The 18,839-nt window shown below is 39.2% G+C and overlaps 1 protein-coding gene across 2 annotated transcripts in view; it reads left to right on the forward strand.

The window, feature by feature from the left end:
* The window catches only part of NAMPT (nicotinamide phosphoribosyltransferase), a 31,617-nt gene extending 15,461 nt beyond the window's left edge, over positions 1-16,156 (forward strand). Inside the window, exons 4-12 of one of the 2 annotated variants that reach the window (XM_056340206.1) lie at positions 880-1,008; positions 1,488-1,646; positions 2,015-2,151; positions 4,192-4,417; positions 5,656-5,775; positions 8,277-8,294; positions 11,066-11,206; positions 11,363-11,497; positions 13,256-16,156. In XM_056340206.1, the coding sequence (XP_056196181.1) occupies positions 880-1,008; positions 1,488-1,646; positions 2,015-2,151; positions 4,192-4,417; positions 5,656-5,775; positions 8,277-8,294; positions 11,066-11,206; positions 11,363-11,497; positions 13,256-13,369 (1,179 nt within the window). In that variant the 3' untranslated portion in view covers positions 13,370-16,156. The remainder of the gene's footprint in view (positions 1-879; positions 1,009-1,487; positions 1,647-2,014; positions 2,152-4,191; positions 4,418-5,655; positions 5,776-8,276; positions 8,295-11,065; positions 11,207-11,362; positions 11,498-13,255) is intronic. The other variant, XM_056340207.1, reaches the window with a different exon arrangement.
* The last annotated feature ends 2,683 nt before the right edge of the window (positions 16,157-18,839 follow it).

The raw sequence follows: 18,839 nt of genomic DNA on the forward strand, positions 1-18,839 counted from the left end.
TGATGTTTTTGGTTGTTGCTAAGCAGTGCTTACACTAAGTCAGGGGCTTTTCAGCTTCTCAGGCCCTGCCAGCAGAAGGCTGGGGGGGCCCAAGGAGCTGGGGGGGGACAGGACTGGCACAGCTGACCCCAGCTGACCAAAGGGATAGCCCAGACCACATGTCATGCCAGTATATAAACTGGGGAGAAAGCCGGCCAGGAGGCACTGCTCAGGAGCTGCCTAGGCATCCGTTTGCAACGGTGGTGGTTGGCAATAGCATTGTGTGTTACTTGTTTTGTATATTCTAATTCTTTTTATATCATTATTATTATTGTTCCTTTCCAGTCCTATTAAAGAGTCTTCATCTCAACCCACGAGTTTTCTCTCTTTTACTCTTCCAGTCCTCTCCCCCATCTCGCTGGGCAGGGGGCAGTGAGCGAGCAGCTGCATGGGGCTTAGTTGCCGGCTGGGGTTAAACCATGGCACTTAGATAATACAGCTAAACTTTTTTCAGCTTACTCCATGTGAAAGTGCTGAAGAAAACTGAGTTGCAAATATTTCTTGTTCTGCAGGTAGAACTTGTGGCTTTTTATACAATATTTAAGCCTTCCTGACTCAGTTTGCAGAAGGAATACAACTGATAACCATCATTTGGTTTGATAAAAGAGACTATTTTTTAAGTTACAGGATTTTCCTCCTTTTTTGATAGATGCAGATTTTGTTTGTTTACTTGGGCTTGTGGGTGTGCAAACAAACAAAATTATTTTTAAGGTTAAAAAATGAAGAAAACAAAAGCTTTATTGATAAACTTGTAGCCTGACTTTTATCCGTTGCAGTCAAATAAAAGAGGTAGGTCCTAATCTTTCCTGTTGTCTAACAACATGACTATTTCTTACACAGAAGTACGATGGCCATCTTCCTATAGAAATAAAGGCTGTTCCTGAGGGCTCTGTAATTCCCAGAGGAAATGTTCTTTTCACAGTAGAAAACACAGATCCAGAGTGCTACTGGCTCACAAATTGGATTGAGGTCAGTTTTGAAAGTTAACATGTTTTTTCTAAGTAAATATTAATGCACTTAAAGGCTGAATCCTTTATTGGTTTAAGGGGAATCTGGCAGCTTTAATTTTCGCCTTTAAGTAAGCCTGGGTTCTGTTTTTAGTGCTTTTACATAGACCTTTCCCCCCTAGCTGGCAAGAGACTGTAGTAACTTTACAGGAAATGCACAACAGTACTTTCATCCACAAGGAAAGGAGGATGAGGAACAGGGCGTTGTGTGTCTTGTAGCTCAGGAGCTGTAACTCCTGAGGTGGCAAATATCTGGCCTACCTTATAAAGGTGTTATAAAGGCTAATTACTTCAGCCCTAAAGCAAACTGTTGAAGGCATCGGTACTTTCTGAGTGGGCGGTGAAAATAAATAGATCTTTTTGTGCCTGGTTAAATGCCAAGTGGGGATTTTTATTAGGTGTATGTTTGCTTAGGAATTAATGTGATGTGTTTTGTTTTAGACTATTCTTGTGCAGTCGTGGTATCCAATAACAGTGGCTACAAACTCTAGAGAGCAGAAAAAGATTTTGGCCAAATATTTGCTAGAGACTTCTGGCAGCTTAGAAGGACTGGAGTATAAACTGCATGACTTCGGTTACAGAGGAGTTTCTTCCCAAGAGGTGATACTACTTATCTCATAGTTGGAGAAGTGTAATTGTTCTTAACCATAAAGGACTGTAGTGTGCATCTGTTAACAGTTGTGTCCCTGTTCAGCAGTGAAACTGTGAATGGGGAGAGCATGCTGTGTTTGGACTTATGGGGGGGGGGGGGGGGGGGGGGCAGGGGGTAGATATGGTCTGAACTGTGAGCGCTAGGCTGGGAGAGCTTTTTTCTATATGGAAGCTGTCCTTCCTGTGTAAATGCATGAAGAGGGGGTTGGTGAAATGGGAACAGTGGCAGAGTTTTGCTGCTACAAACTAGTGCTAGGTGGTGACTGGGTTTAGGCTTCTATGCTTGGTGTGGCAGCTGGAAGTTGCATCTTTTTCAGACTGCAGGAATAGGAGCTTCAGCTCATTTGGTGAACTTCAAAGGAACAGACACTGTAGCAGGAATTGCATTAATTAAAAAGTACTATGGTACAAAAGATCCGGTTCCAGGATATTCTGTTCCAGCTGCTGAACACAGGTAAGATATTGGGCTATTAAACCCTTTTCAAAAATAGCTTAACAAAATGTACTTTTTTTCTTATCTGTCTTTGTATGCAGAAATATTAAACTGTTTCACTTATACAGTAGTAACTGTGACTGATCCAATTGTTGAGGCAGAAGTTCAATACTGATGCCTGTGTGTGTTCTAGGGGCACAAGAGTGGCACGATTGTTCTTAACCATAAATGTGTTTTTAAATGTTTTTAAGTATAACCTTCTTATCAGTGTCTAAGTAAACTTGAATTATTCTTTTTAGAATTAACTTGAAGGCCTACTGATTAAAGTATATATTGAGGATTTGTGTTGTGAACTTTAATTTTTTGTTTAAAACAAAATTTTAAAATTAAAAAAGCATAGTAGTTGCAATTCTGGACTCTCCCCACATCATGTTTTCCCTCCAGAAGTTCCTTTAAAGATTTCCATCCGCATAACTAATTCAGCCAATGGTAAATCCTTGATCTCGAAGAATTGTGAGAGTGTTCTTGGGAGTAACTGATCTCAAACACATTGAGATGAAGAGCTCTCATTTTTTATATCCAAATCCTGTACAAGGTCAGGAGTGAATGCAAATTGTTGGACTTCATTTGCATGTCTGCATACTGGAATGAACAGTAGATAAAGGAAGGGACAGTTATGCTTTTCTTAGAGTACAAAATCTGGTGCTTTTAAATAGTGAGTATTTTCACTTACTTTTGCAAGACAGATACTGGAAAGGCTTACACAAATAGCCCTTAGAGGATAGTGATCATCTTTAAAGGAATACTGCTTCATGTAGCTCAGGACCATTGCTGTAGTGCTGTTCTAGAACTCCTGCATCAGTAGAAATTACAGATGTTGTCTGGAACATCTTCTCTTGGCTTAGCTTAATACTAGTTAAATCCAGAAATGATGGCCCAAGCAACTATAAAATTCTTTGTAATGAAAGCAAACACACGGAGTCAAGAGAACAAGCGTCTTTTGCATAGCATGTTGAAATGGTGGCATAAGAACAGATGGCTTAAACTGCCCTAACTAAAGTTTGCATTGCCAAACACAGGCTGCAGTCACACCTTTCCAAGTTAGTACACAAAAAGGGGTCTTGTGCAAGAGACCAAAATTTTTCCAGAATTGTTCTACTGTTCCACAGCCACCAATGTGAGTTGGTGTGAGTGTGGTGCTCACCTCTGGTGTGCCACCAGGGTTATGCCTTGGACTTCCCCAACCTCTTTGGAAGAAATTTTGGTTTGTCTCTTCACTACTGTGACGACCTGGGGCTTGTCCACACAGTAGTTCATGCTAGCATTTTACAGTAAAAATCCAATGCCCACAAGCTCTTACTACACACCCGTTCTTTGTGTGAGGGTGTTTCTAGGTGTTCACACACAGGTTTAAGTCACTTAAACTGGTCTGTGGTGGCCGCATACAAAACAGCTACTGCCAATCCACTGGCATTCCAAAACTTACTACCTCTTAGCAACTCTGGTTTACATGCTTGTTTGTACCCTTCTACCAAGGGTAATGCCCTGAGGTTCCTCTCAAAGAATGTTTGTATGAGTGAGGATAATAGTTTTATAGCACTGTTAAAACAGAAAAGGCATTGTGTTTCCTTCTACGACTTTTCTGCCATATGCTGCTAGTTCCCTGCTTCCCATTTTGCAGTCTGAAGTTGCCAGAGCAGATGTTCTGTACTTGTATCTGTAGTTCCCCACTGTCTGAATTTCAGGTTTAAAAGAGAAACTCTCTCCCAAACGTTAAAAAAAAAAAAAAAAAAGTAAAAGAAACAAACCACATTTATATGTGAAAGGAGTTTCATGTGTCAAGTGTTTGTCTGAGTTGCCAAAGATAAATCCAGGGTGCTGTTTATTTACTATATAGCATATTTATTATCCGTGCAACACAGGGCTGATAAGACAGCATAAGCTATGTACTTGTAATCATGTTGCCTATTGTTATCTTGAACTGTGCTGGTAGGAAATATAGAATGTGTGATTTAACATATAAATGCTGCTCTAATACGGATTTTTCAATTGGCTTTACAGTACCATAACGGCTTGGGGGAAAGATCATGAAAAAGATGCTTTTGAACACATAGTGACACAGTTTTCTTCAGTGCCTGTATCTGTGGTTAGTGACAGCTATGACATTTACAATGCTTGTGAAAGAATATGGGGTGATGACTTAAGGCATATAATTGAAGCCCGAAGTCCAGAGGCACCGCTTATCATTAGACCAGATTCTGGGAATCCTCTTGACACTGTTTTAAAGGTAATCCTTGTTTAAGTCATTTGTATATAAGATTGGGAAGGGCAATTGTTTGTTTTGTAGTGACTGGCTAACAAACGTAGGAGACATAATGCTCTAACTTGCTACACGTAGTGTATAGTCAATGCTGGGCAATTTTGACCTATGAAAAAATGTAAACATTTACCTCATCTCAATATAGATATGGAAACTTTTGCAGTCTGAACAGTTTGATCTTTTTCATCAAACCCATTCTTGCATACCATCCTTGAAGCTTTTACAACAGTAACTAACCAGTTCTGCTGGTCTAACAATGCCGGAATGATTCTATAAAGAGAAACTTTCATCGCTTAAATAAAATGGGAAACAACTTGAGTATTAATAAATGGCAGGCCAGTAAGACTTATTACCAATGAGTTTAGGTATCTTGGCATCCTGTTTTAATGTAATTCAATGTTTTATGCTACAAATACAAGTTTAGCACTCTTCTCCCTTTTGTAAGATGTGCATTTAGGTCAGTGGCATGTGACCTCCAAGCTTGAAAGATGCTTCTCACCACATAGCTCTTTAGAGAGCATAATGATTGTTGCAGTTCTGTAGTAAAAGCTTTGGATACCTCTGAATTTGAGTAGCTGTCAGCACTATTCTAATAGAAAGTAGGGGAGATTTTAGTTGTGTTGGTACTCAAATCAGATCCATACAGCTTCAACACTTTTTTCTTCGGGACAAGTGACATATCCCAAATAGGAACTTTGAATAATCTTTATCAGAACTGATAAGAAAAACTTGTAACTGAAGTGTTTAGTTTAAATTATTGGTCGCTAACAAAACCGAAGAAAAGTAAAAGCCTCATCTAACACCTTAAGGGATGTCAAAAGAAGAGCAGAACCTTCAGCTGACGCATTTAACAGCAAAAACTTACAGCAACCAAAGAGGGAGAAGAGGGAGGCATGGTTTTGATTAGCTCTTTGGGTACAAGTTCGTAGAGGCCATATGGTCTGTGACTGCTTTAATCTGATGGCTTCCCCCACAATGGTTGGCATGCTTTTTGTTTGTGTGCTGCTGTGGACAGATTTAGAACAGGATATGTGGATTTATTTATGAGTTGGTTTGTTTGCTTTTTTGCTGGTTTTGAGTGTTTTGGGTTGGTTGGGGTTTTTTTGAGAGAGAGCGAGCATGACTCAGTGTGGAAATCGTGTTTCTGTTTTGGAATGGCAGGTTTTTATTTTTATTTTGAACTGTCTCCCTTCTCTTTTCAACAGGTCTTGGAGATCTTGGGGAAGAAGTTTCCCATTACGGAGAATTCGAAAGGCTACAAGTTGCTGCCACCATATCTCAGAGTTATTCAGGGGGATGGTGTGGATATCAACACATTGCAGGAGGTAGGAGATCCTGTTCATGTGTCAGGGTGACACTGATAATGCTGATATTTAATCTGGACTCTGTTACCACTAGTCAGATGCTGCAGCAGAGACTGCTGACCCCACCCTGCCCCTTCATTCCAGATGCTGGCAGCTATATCCTCACATGTTAAACAAATTCATTAAAACTCCACAGGGAATTTTTAAGATTCATAAAAAAACTGAAAGGCATTTCCTAATCCCCCTGTTGTAACTCTTCTCCTCCCACTGTCTCTCCTTTTGTTTGCTTTCATCCTGCTTGTCAAATCTAATTCAAATCAAAATCTGGCAGTGTTTGGTCCTTTCATTGATATCTCAGGCATACTGTGTGATTGCTGTGCTATAGCAACAGTAGTAATTAACGGGTTTGGCTCATTAGTTATGTACCATCTGAAGTGTGCTTGCACTCAAATATTGAAGGTGTAGTTTTGAAGAAGACCTTTTTTAAAAACAAGGGTAAGGGTTCATTGATTTTTGGAGAGTGGAATAAGGATTGGTGAAAGCCCAGGCAACATGTATAACAGGTTAGACTGTAGTCTGAGTTAAAAGTCCAATTTCGTCAAGGCCAAAATTGGCTATTTAGTACATGCTGCATGCTTGAAACTAGTTATAAATTCACCACTATTGACTAGATGGAGATCCTAGGTAATATAATGTGGCTGCGAAGGTACAGACTGCAGTAACTGCAGATGACAGAGGAGGACGACTTGGCTTTTATTAGGTTTGTCCTGTATCATTCATCTTCAGCTGTATTAGAGTTCAAAAACAGAAAGAAGTTGAATAAACTTAAGATTAATTTAACTTGATTTTATTGACACTTGTCTTAGCTTTCTAGACTGACACATCCTTAGATTCTTCTTAACAAAGTTGGCTTTTGCTGGTTCTCAAAATTAGAAGCAAGAGAGCCATCAGGCTTGTTCTTTAGTCTGAAACTGCCTATCTGACATGGGCACCCATGTGAACCTCAACAACAGAACTCAGATTTGTCACTTGGATCCTTGGAAAGCAGTTAATACTGAGATTGTTACCCGACATGCGTTATGGTTTTGCTCCTCCTCCAATAGCCTTTAAAGCAAATTTTATTTTACTTTTTTTTTGTCCCATGTGGCTTTTTGAGACTGTACAACTGTGCTAATGAGTTTAACTGAACACAAGCAAGAGAGGCTAATAGCTGGAAAGAAAGTTTTCACTCAATACTAGGGGAAAAGGGCTTTATTTTTTAAAAAACTTTTGCTTGTTCCTAACAACCATTTGTCAGGACTGATGCCTGTATTAGGCAAAGTAGGCTGTCACTGAGACTTTCATGAGTCGTAACAGGAACGAAACTGGACTATTAATTCGTTCTTGTATGGAACTCAGTGGTTGCTTTCTGTAAGTTATACTGGATGCTTATATAACATTGATTGTAATCAAAATATTAAAACTAGTATTTAAAATTTTTTCATTAGAACTAGAAATGCAATGCTCTCAAAGTTCTAAATAGAGCAGGAAAATAATTCCTGTAGCGAATGGGAAAGGATGACGTAGAAGGAGCAATTCTTTGTTCAGATGATCTGCCTGTTTTACGTGTTTTCCTCATTGAACTGTAACTGATTACAGAGGGAAAAGGCTTCCTGTAGAAGAAGAGAGCTGAAGATGTAGTTCCACAAGATGTGCAGAGCAGACATAACTCACTGTTGCCTAGTGGCTGCCTTCTCATCTCTTCCTGACTCTGTAACCTTGCTGCACACATCATGTCAGCTTTGGGCATTGAACTGCCAGTCATTAAACTGATTTAGCCCACACATGTAGCAGCAAACTCTTTCAGCTGAAAGCAATCAATTTTGTGGTTTAATGAATTTAATTTGGCCCAAAAAAGGGGCCAGTACTCACTAGCACCATACAGGACAGGGAATAAACTGTCATTTTGAACTGGGAGAAGCAGTCAGGAAGGGAAGAGACACTTCTCATTTGACAGCAGCAAGTTATGTTGGAGCAAAAAGATTGTGATCTTGCAGCCTAATTTTAGTTATGTTTAAATTTCATGGATCTCTATCTTCTTTTATCAGCAAAACCAAGTTTACCATGCTGCCTTTTGGAAGACAGGGTAATAGCTTGCCGTTTAAAAAAATGAACCAACCACACAAAACCAACCCAACCCCAAAAAACAACACCCCAAAACCAATCCAAACCTGAAGTATAATTCATCCTTTTTAAAAAGGATTTTACGTGAACAAATATGAATATTGTTGTGGCAGTCTTTTCGCGCCCCCCCACCCCCCACTTATAGCCTGTGCAAGTGATTGTTCTAATTATTCCATATCAGCCTTATGTTGTAGGTGTGATTTATTGTTACGGATCACATGAAAGGTAATGGGTACAATAGGAAGATCTAGATGAGTAATGACCAATCAGTCTCATGTAATGATCCAAACTAGCTGAAACAACAATATAGAAAACAACTTGGAGTATAAACTGGATTTTAAAATTCTTTGTTTTAATAGGGGATGCTGGTAGAACAGGTAAGGAACATTTTCTGACTTTCTTTTAGCATTTTCACTTTTAAAAATCATTACAATCTGCTAATCCACAATTTACTACACTTTCAAAGGATTTTCTTTGAACATTCAATTTCCAGGTGTCTTCAAATTTTTACACAAAGAAAATCCTCTAATCTGGAGTCACAGTTGGTGTATCTAATCATGCTCATAATGGTCAGAGGAAGCTGGTCAAAATCTTGACATCTGAACTGTTCTGCCTGTATAGGTTTGAAAGTGCGAGGCAAGAAATTGTTCTGTGTTGTTTCCCTTTGGGGGAGGCTTGAGTTGTTTCAGATCTCCCCCTTTTCTTCTTCCCTGTTACTGCTGCTGTTTGCCGTATTTTCCCCATACCTAAGAAGCTGTTACCTAGTCCTCTGCTGCACGTCACTGGTAGTCAGAGCTGTCTTTCAACTTAGTCTCAATTTCCCTTCCCTTCCACCCTCACCAGCCAAAGATCAGTCTGAGTAAGGAAAACCCTTGGGAGAGAGTGGAAAGGTGGAAGCCAGCTCTTCACCCAGGGTGAGTGAGGAGTTGTGCCTGTGGCCCGAGATGAACAAGCCATCTGTAAATGAGAGCAGGAACACTAGCTGAAAAGGGGTTCACGTTTCTTCTCACACAGGCAAGAAGGTTAAGGGGCCATGGCCCACCTACGCTGTACTTGGGCTAGCAGCTGTTAGCCTACAAGTATCGGTGAACATCAAGTCTAAGCATAGTGTACCTTACTAGGATGTTGTTGATACCAGGTAGCTTGCGCTGCATCTTGTGGGCATGTTCAAGCAAGTTCAGTGTCAGACCTGATCTAGAAAACTGGATAAGGAAAGGAGTAGAATGCTGGCTTAGGCTTGGCCAGCAGTTCCTGTGGCTTCAGGCTTGGTCAGCATCTTGACAGAACTTGCTCAGAGTCCGGGTGGAGTTTACATACATTTACCCCTTCAAAAGGCAGTGCAGGTAAGCAGGGTGTGTATCCGAGCCCAGTCAAGTCTGGTTCCTTACGGTACTACAGGGCCTTATGCTTAAGTAGAGGGTATGCAAAATCCTTTTCCTTACCCTTTCTTTGTCATCTTCAGTTACTTCTGAGATGCTTAATTAATTTCAATCCTTTCTCCTCCCTGAGTACCCCTGACTGGTTCCAGGAGAACCTAATCACCTGAAAATACAGATTCCTTTTGTGCATGGTCACTGTCTGAAAGGGTATGATGATTACTGCTAAAATCAATAGGATTGACACATATCAAGGAGGTATTTGTTCAGGCTACAAAGCTTCCAAAAGGTTCTCTTAAGTGAAGGCCATGGTGCTAGGGCCTGAGATTCTTTTGCTTGGCTTCTTAGATGAGGCTGAGTAAGCTGGTACCATTAGGATGATGAAAACTTATCAGTGAGATCTCTACTAGGGAGAAATCTGCTAAAAAAGTAGTGGGGAGGTGTTCAGAGCATACCCTGAAAATGTTACGGCTCTGCAGTCCACCTCCCCTGTTGGCTGGCCTCTGTAGGCATTCAGGCTGAGAGTATCCATGAAGAGACTGTATGTGACTAACTGGGTAAACAAAATACTAGTATGCTCTTTTATTTACGGTAGCTACCCATTTGCCACTGCCTTAGTTGGAATAATCTCTTTTTCTTTTTTTCCTTTTTTTTTTTTTTTTAATGAATGAACCTTTAATTTTGACTTAGCTGTCACCTAAAAAAAAAAAAATGGCTTGTCATCAGTAGCTCCTGTAATGGTCCTGTTCGGTGTTACTGTGGCATTTCTTTTTGGTGCAGGAGGCTGAGATCGCACAAAGGATTACCACATTTCTGGCTGTGTTGAGCTCTGAAACTGCACTGTTCCGCATAGATCATGTCCTTCCATTCTGCCTCTCACCTTCCTTTTTTCTGGATGGATGGGATTTTGTTATTTCAACTGCTCTGAAGTTTTCTCACCCACTCTTGTTAGTAAAACGTTTAGGGGATAGGACTTTAAAGATGCCCTTATTGGGGCTATAGCAATCATTTCAGGCTGTCATAAAAGTAACAGGCCAGGGGAACAGATTTTGACCATTTATGAGCATGACAAAACTAGCACCCATTACTTCAGGCTAGAGGATGTCATGTTTGGCTGGACAGAATGAAGGTGGGGGGACATACTCTAGTAAGTTTTAACTTGACTGTTGGGAGCAGTGTAGCTCACATTGATCTGTACCTGCCTGAGGAGGTGGCAAAGTGAACTCTTTGAGCAGCTGTATGTATTTCCATTTCCCATCTTCAAAACTGCTAATCTGATTAATTCTAGTCAGTGTAGTTTTTCAGGAGAATTGCTCTGTTGAAGTCACTGGTCAAAGTGAATAACAACTCTCTGGAGCGGATGAGCAAGATGACTGCATTGTTTCAGGATACACGCTATGCTTTGAGGTCTTCCCATAATTCAGAGAAACTGGAGGGCTCTGAAGTAGCCCACGAAGTCTCTTTATTTTCTTTAAAGTTTTCATTGTCTGGGCATTACATTACTGTGCTGCCCTAGTGTGGGAAGTATGTATGTTGGCATGGTAATAGTTTTACAGCACAAGCTTTCTGTAATTGTGCCATGCTGGAATCACAAATAAAAAGGCAAACAGCGAGCCAAGTATTGACAGAATTGTTACATACATCTCCTGGAAACTGAATGTTAGTTGGTTTAATTGTCTGTAAAAGCATCTTGTTTAAGTAGTATAATATTTTTATTGAAAAATGGCATGGCCTAGAACTATGCTTTGTCATAATTTTCTTTTTCTTATCAGATTGTGGAAGGAATGAAGAAGAATAAATGGAGCATTGAGAATATTGCCTTTGGATCTGGTGGAGCTTTGTTGCAGAAACTAACCAGAGATCTCTTAAACTGTTCCTTCAAATGTAGTTATGTGGTGACCAACGGTCTCGGGGTATGTTTTTGTACAACTTCTACTACTCTGTTTTCAGTAGAGGCCTCCCTACTTAAAAATCTGTTTGATGTTTCCTGTTACATTACCATCATCCACATTAGGTACACAAGCCCCACAAAGCCCTTTCCTTTTGAAAAAATACTCTTTTCATTTTAGGTAAATGTCTTCAAGGATCCAGTTGCTGATCCGAACAAAAGGTCAAAGAAAGGACGACTGTCACTGCATAGGACACCTGCTGGAGATTATGTGACACTTGAAGAAGGCAAGGGAGATCTCGAAGAGTATGGGCAGGTATGGATTTCCAAAATGCATTGCATCATTCTCATACAAAAATAGACTTGAGAAAAAAGCAGGTTGTAACTTAATATCATAATTTAATTCTTACTGTCTTTTTGTTCAGCTCCCGTCTTACTACTACTGAAGTGCACCTAGTGCCAAATTCAGTAACAGCAGAATGTTAGAATGTCAGTAGAACATTCAGGCTTTACAACTAGAGAACTTTTGCTTATGTTTGTCTTGAGAACATTGCTGCTTTTTTCAAAAACTAATGTCTCAACGTTGCAGAATATATACTAACAAAGAAGTTCTTTATGGGCTGTATCGCACAATTTGAGTAGTGACCTGACTTGCAGGTGGGGGAGGGACAGGCACAACTAAAATTTGTTTCTACTTCCCCATTGAGATTTTTAAATAGTTCCTTCGGGTGTTAATGCTCTGTACATGGAGTAGTTGCCCAGTTTTGAAAGACTTTAAACTAGAAATCTAATTTCCCTGGTATAATTGCAAAGCCAGATACTATTTCAGTAAGATAAGCACAAATTTTATGCTGATCTCAGGCCTTCAGTTTGATATCTCTTACATTTTCAGCATGCAAGCAATTAAATGTTTAACTGCATGTTGAGCCTCTTCCTGAAATAAGAGGTTGGAAAATAAGTGATAAATTGCACTTCAGGCTTTAGAAGCAGGAAATTTCTTGAGTTTTCTGTTATACAGAAGCATATTTCTGTGCTACTAGGCAGAGGGATACTACTAGGCATACTGTTCTTTGAAACAGTAAGCATAAAACTGAGATGTCTCTGAGAAATTTCAAGACAGAAAACAACAACCAGAGTTGTATACACTGTACGATAGTATTATAAAGATAATGTGGTCTGGATGCAACAATAAGAAAAGACTGACAAAGTTGTATATACAAGTACACACGTGCTGAACATTCATATATACATATATATATATGTATGTAGAGAGGGAGGGACCTAATGGTGAGAAATCTCTTCAAAACAAATCACAAGACTTTGGCTCTGAAGTTAGGCAATATACATTTACTAATTTTTTGAAAGATGAAGTAAGTAATTTTCCCAAATTTCTGTCCTGGGATATTAGAGGGGGTTGTTTGTGTGCAGGTTCTGGGGCTCCCTGGAAAGTGACAGGGTAACGTACACTCTTTTGTGGGCCCATTTCCCTAAAGCCGCAGGTCCTTGCAACAGGTCATCAAGCACAGCAACTGCTCAGCACGGCTTCTGTGCTAATTTTCTGTACAAAGCTGTACTTACTGATCTTGCAGTGTGCTGTTGGCAAGCACTTCTTGAGCCACTGTTTTACAAAATATATGTGCAAAGGGGACTGTGAAGAGAGATACATTTTTATTTATTTTTTTTACTTCTCCCCCCGTAGTTGCTCAAGAGGAAATAAAGATGTCGTTTAAAGCTTTGTAATAGAATTGTATTTAATTGGTGGAGTGGTTTTTTTTACTAGCTGCTCTAGCAAGGTGTATTTAGCGTGTGTGTATTTGGCTTTGGCCAGATGTGGTCACTTTAGGAACTACTCACCACAAAGCTTCTGTCTGCACACAAGATTGCCTAAATTCCCTTCTTCTGTCTCACTGTTAGTGAAAGGTGTCAGGAGAAGCTGTAAAGATTTGGTATCTTGACGGTTTAAAGCTCTGCTCTTACACAGCTTGATGCGGGTGCTCGCTGTTGAGCTCGTGTAACCTGTGTTGTTTGTTCATTTGCCAAATCACCCTCACTAAAACAGTGGTGTTTCTTGCAGGATCTCCTTCATACAGTATTTAAGAATGGAAAGGTAACGAAATCATACTCATTTGATGAAGTAAGACAAAATGCCAGGCTGAAGAACAGTGAACTAGAAACGGCGTCTCACTAAGTTTCATTCCATGTCTCTGTGTGTGTGTGTGTAACAAGTACGTACTGCATAGCTACTGGGTTTATTGTACAGATTTGTCTGTTAGTGTTTTATGACATTGTAGCCAAATTATTTGTTGGTTTATGGACATACTGCCCTATCTTTTGCCAGTCTTTAGAAAAGATGAAATCAGGAAATGGTACTTACATTGTAAAACATATTTAATGCTACAGTGTGCTTTTTAGGGCCCTTTGCCGGTAGTGATTCAATCTGGTATTGATCTTTTCACAAATGAGACAGAGCTGAGAAACTTTTTTATATATAACAGAATATCACAAAATGGATTTACATAAAATTATCATAATTGCTTTATGTTTATATTTAACTTGTATTTTTGTACAAACAAGATTGTGTAAAATATATTTAAAGTTTCAATAATTAAGTCTTTCCAACTTTTCATGATTTTTATGAGCACAGACTTTCAAGAAAATATTAGGGGGGGGATCCATTGCCTTTTGTCCATTAATCAGCAAATAAAACATGGCCTTAAAGTTTGTTGTGACATTGTACCATTTGATGACTAAATCAGGACTTGTTTCTCCTTAAGATCCCATAGAATTGCTCACCTCACCGTTTCTTGTAGTTGTCTGTATTAGTAAATCTGCGTTAAAGAAAATTACTGTTCTTACTAGAAGGTTTAGGTACTACAGACCTTGCCGGCGCGGTAAGGTATGTAAATGAAATGCCAAATTTGAAAGGATTCTCTACTGCAACTTACCTTGCCAAGTCTATCCCACTTGGCATATGCACCTCAATATTTTAAGAGTAAAGTTTTTAAGAGATCTCCTCTTCCACTATAGAATATATGTGTAAAATACTGAAATATGGAAGCGGTGTATTTTAAAGTAACTACACTTCTGGGTTTATTTTTCATATACTGTAAGTGACATGACTTTAAAGCAAAATACTGGACTGGGTAGTGCACTTTTTTACTTTTTTGTATTTTTTTCATTGATTTGCCTTTTGTCAGACTGGATGTTAAATTGTAAAAATGTTTAACTATTTTTGTTAACAACTTTAATAAAACTTTATGCTAGCCAAACTCCTACATGAATGGCAGACCTGTTTCCCCTTCTCGCCCTGCCTCACTGGGGTGAGGAGGGGCTTTTCTTCTGCAGAGGGTAACTGTAAAACAATGTGTTTGAGAGAGACTTTTGAACTGTCTGCACTTGATTGTATTTGCTCTCTGCGTATGCTTGATTTGAATATCTGCTGGAAGACAAAACTGTTAAGGATTTTTTTGAGAAGCTATGTAGTAACCTCTGAAATGTTCGATAGTACTGTAGGATGGCTCTCGCTAGAAAAGTACCTCCCTTAAAAAAACAACAGCAAAAGCAAATGGCTCCTGCGTTATGTTGGTGATCAGCTATCAGCCAATAGCTCAATATACTGGTGTAATTAATGTTTTTAATTAGTAAATGATGTTCCAGAAAAATGTTAGGGGTCATCTAAAATAATTTCAGCCTATATCATTTTATAAAATGTGCTTTTAAAGGAAGATTGAAAAGCCATACTTCATTGTTCTTATTCTCTTGCCAAAAAGGGCCACATCAAAGCACCCACAGTATTTCCAGGGTTTGTGGTTAAGACATTTATGCCCAGTCTGAATAGTTCTTGTTAATAACAACTTGTTTTCCACTTGTAGTGTATGTAATTATACATTTAAGTGATGTATTGTTTTAAAGATAGTGCTTTAGTAAGACTCTAAATGCTGACCTTTCACACTGAGGAACTGCCTTCCTTTTGCTATTAATGATATTGTTTGTATTTGGCCAGGAAAGGTTTGAAATCTGGACCTAGGATCAGTAGCAGGTAAACAGTACAGAGCCTATTTCACTCCTCCACATGTGTACTAGGGAATTTTATGATGTATGGTTTAAAAAAACAATAAAGTAAATGCTGCTTTCATTCTGTACCAATAAAAATTTTGATAACTATTGACTACCCATAACTGATATTTTTGTACTTGAGAACTAAGAATATACTGTGGAAGCACTGTGTTCTTGTGTACCATGAAATACATTAGTAATTGTTCGGTATTGTCTAAAACTTTTAAGAGTTGAAGCAACTTGTGCATGTCACCTTCAGAAGCTGTCGCATCACTCATTTTCTTAAATGTTAGTATCTTAAAAGAAGAAAAAAAAAAAAAAGAACACCTGGTGCTATTCAGACCTGAATACATGTCTCTGTGTTTGGCGGTTTGATATTCTGGGCATCAAGGGGTTGACAGAAATTACTGCAGTGCTTGAACCATAAAATATCCTGATTCTTCCACATGAAAGCAGGCAGCATGTTTGTTTGCTTTAAATTACTAGATTTGTAGTCATTGATATATTTTAATTATCCCCATTTCATAATATAATACAGTATTTGTATTTAAAAATAGGAATTGGGAGTTTTGTGTTTAAGACTCTTATTTGTAACCATATTTAGCATAAGAAATGGATTTTATAAGACTATTTTTTTTTCTTCAGCTGCATGATTATGAAAGGATGCTTTTTTGGTACTTCGAAAGATCTGAGGAGAGAACAGAAGAGTACTTAACTGTTTGGTTTGCCAAAATCGGAACAAAGCTTAAACAGCTGGGTTTTTTTCTTAAAGGTTTTTACATTCCTTCTTAACCTGTTTAGTGAAGAATAAATATTCCTCACTTAAATCCTGTGTTAAAAGTAATTTTAATGTACTTGACATCAACTACCAGTATGTAATACACATGGAAATAAAGTTTAGTTCTGGCAGTGAAAATGATAGCCATCTGACTGTGTCTTGAAGTTGTGATGTTGGGCATCCGATTTCCTTCCTGTGCTCTTTGTTGCTGAACACGGAGCAGAGCGGTGCTGTCATTGCAGCGCTCTGTAGGGAGCTGCTCAGTTGGCTTGCATGCAGTTTGTGATTAGATGATTGAATTTAAGCAGCTCAGTTCTAGAGAGGGGAAAATGGGCTCTTTTTTTGCTTTATTGCCCCCCTCCCCCCCCCCCTTTTTTTTTTTTTTGCAGGGGTGTGTGTGAGCACATTGGTGCTTCAGCATCTTGCCTGTTTGTGCTTGAAAATGAAGCACTTGTAATTGAGCTTGATACAAGGAATTATCCTTTTTTTATATATATTTGACATAATCCTTTCTCAAAGATGCATTATTTCAATTTTACCTCTAAAGCCACTAAAAATGCTTGATTAAAAGCAAATTAACCAAAGATGTTTCAGCCAGCCTTCAGTTCACTTCAGTATCTGTCAAAAAATGTCAGCTCTTCATCAGAGAGAACTCATGTCCCTTTGGACAGGATTTTCGTAACTTTTTAACTTGCAGAGGGTATGTTACAAACACACATCCACACCAACAGCATTTGTAAGGCAGCTAGTGTAAAGATTATTTATTGTTATTTGTTGCTGGTCTCTTCAGGTTGTACCATAATGTAAAAAGGGGCTCTTGTAGCCTACAATAATGGCATTTTAGCACTTGAATTTAAAGTCTCTGTTATGTTATCTTTACAGAGAACACGCACAGCTTAAGCGGTAGGCAGGCCTCTTCCTCTTCCCCATGCTGGTAAGATCCTCCATCTACAATACTGGCTTTTCTCACTCTAGCCAGCCTTGGTGTAAGTGACTGTGGGCTCCCGGGTCATCACGCAAAGGAGTCTGCAGGGAAATTCCAAGCCTCAGGCTGTGCAGGAGAAGGCAAGAGACTCACAAATGTGTCTCTTCCCACATCCTCCAATTTACTGTAATAAATAAAATAGTATTTGTGCTGAGCTGCCCGAGGCAGGAACTGTTAAGGATTCATTTGAGCAATAGTAATTGCATCTTTGCCTGGTACTTATGGGGGGTTTTGTCCACGAGAGCCCTATCAGGGTCCTCTAGGTGCACGCCTCTGTGAAACTTGTAACACCTGAAAGAAAGATGACCCTCTTCTCTTACACCTGGTGGATGAAAGCACCTGATGTGGAGAGCTGCATGCCTTCTAAATAACCCAATGATCGGAAATAAGGGAATGCTGAGACTGAAGATGCTCTGTAAAGTAACAGTTACTGAAATTGCAGTTGTTAACCAGGGATGATACTCGTTCCCCAGCCCCTGCTGTTTTACTAGTAACACAGCTGACCTTGTTAATGAGTTTAAACCATGCTTCACAGTTACTGAAATATGTTTGGTTTTACTTTATGATAAAGGATGAAAAGCAGTTGGCAACAGAGCATTTTGAAAAAGTATTTTCCTGTGGCATGGTGTGTTGTTGAAAAGTGCCCTGACTCCTGCTGTAACATAATCCAGAGCAATTCAAAGGGTAGGGGAGTGAAGTCAGCAGGATTCTTCTTGGGCAACATATTCTGTTCCATATAATTTCCTTACTAATCTTTATATGAGTACTCCTAGCTGCTTTTTTAATCGAATTTCTAGAATTTTCTGTTTATGGTGAGGTTTCCTGGAATCAGAACTGCAGTCCTCTCTCCTGACCCTGGCTGGTGTGGAGAGGTCTCTTAAGGATGGATAGAGAGCCATCATGCCTCCAGCAAGGTTTTTACTTCCCTCTTACAAAACTCAAGGGCAAGTTTATTGTTTGTTTACCTTTAAGCCAAAAAATGAAAATATTTGGGTTGTATAACTCCTTTTCCCCCAGCAATTTAGACTGTCTCTAAATCAATTCAAGCTGTTTCAAGATCACAAGATACATTTACTCAAGCATACTGTAATTTATCAAGATACATAACTATTTACATTTTCATACACTTCATTGATTAATATTGGTCTATGAGATCTGAGGATCTGATTTTTTGTAGTTGTTCCAATGCTTGTGTCAAGTAAACATACTATGTAGCCAGTTAATTATAGATTACTGAAAATGGCTTCAGAATTTTCTATAACTACAGTACTTAAGAAATTGAAGTGTGTAGATAAAGAATGCATGGACAGATCTAAGGGCTTGACATTTTTACTACTTTGTCAGTTTAGGTTAAAGCTTTCACATCAGCTTTTACACAAAAGGAGATGAGGTAGCTTATTTTATAATGACTGAGTATTCATATCACCAAATTATTAATAAAAGTGACATGCATATCAGGCTGACTGTATGGTCTCCAAACCTTCCATCTTCTAAAGTAAAGTGAAGAACATCACTCTCAAGTGTCTTCTTTTCCCACAAAAGGGAGAAGGTAAAAAAGGCTGTTTTCTCAGCCCATTTTGGATGTGGTTTCCTCAGATCTCTGGCTAAAGAGCAAGGCTGGTGTGCTCTTCGCTTTCCAAGAAGTTTTCCCTATTCCAGACGATGCTGCCCTATTTTAAGCATAAGGAATTGTGGCTTGCTGTTGGATGTGGCAGAAGGCTGGCATACCCTGGCAATTGCAGAGGGTGATCTCTGGGTGACATGGCTTTGGGTAGAGGTACGCCTGTAAGTCACAGAAAGGTCAGAGCATGACGACTGATCTCCCCCTGGTGAGGGGGC

This window comes from Falco biarmicus, chromosome 5, assembly GCF_023638135.1.
Source record: "Falco biarmicus isolate bFalBia1 chromosome 5, bFalBia1.pri, whole genome shotgun sequence".
Lineage (NCBI taxonomy): Eukaryota > Metazoa > Chordata > Aves > Falconiformes > Falconidae > Falco > Falco biarmicus.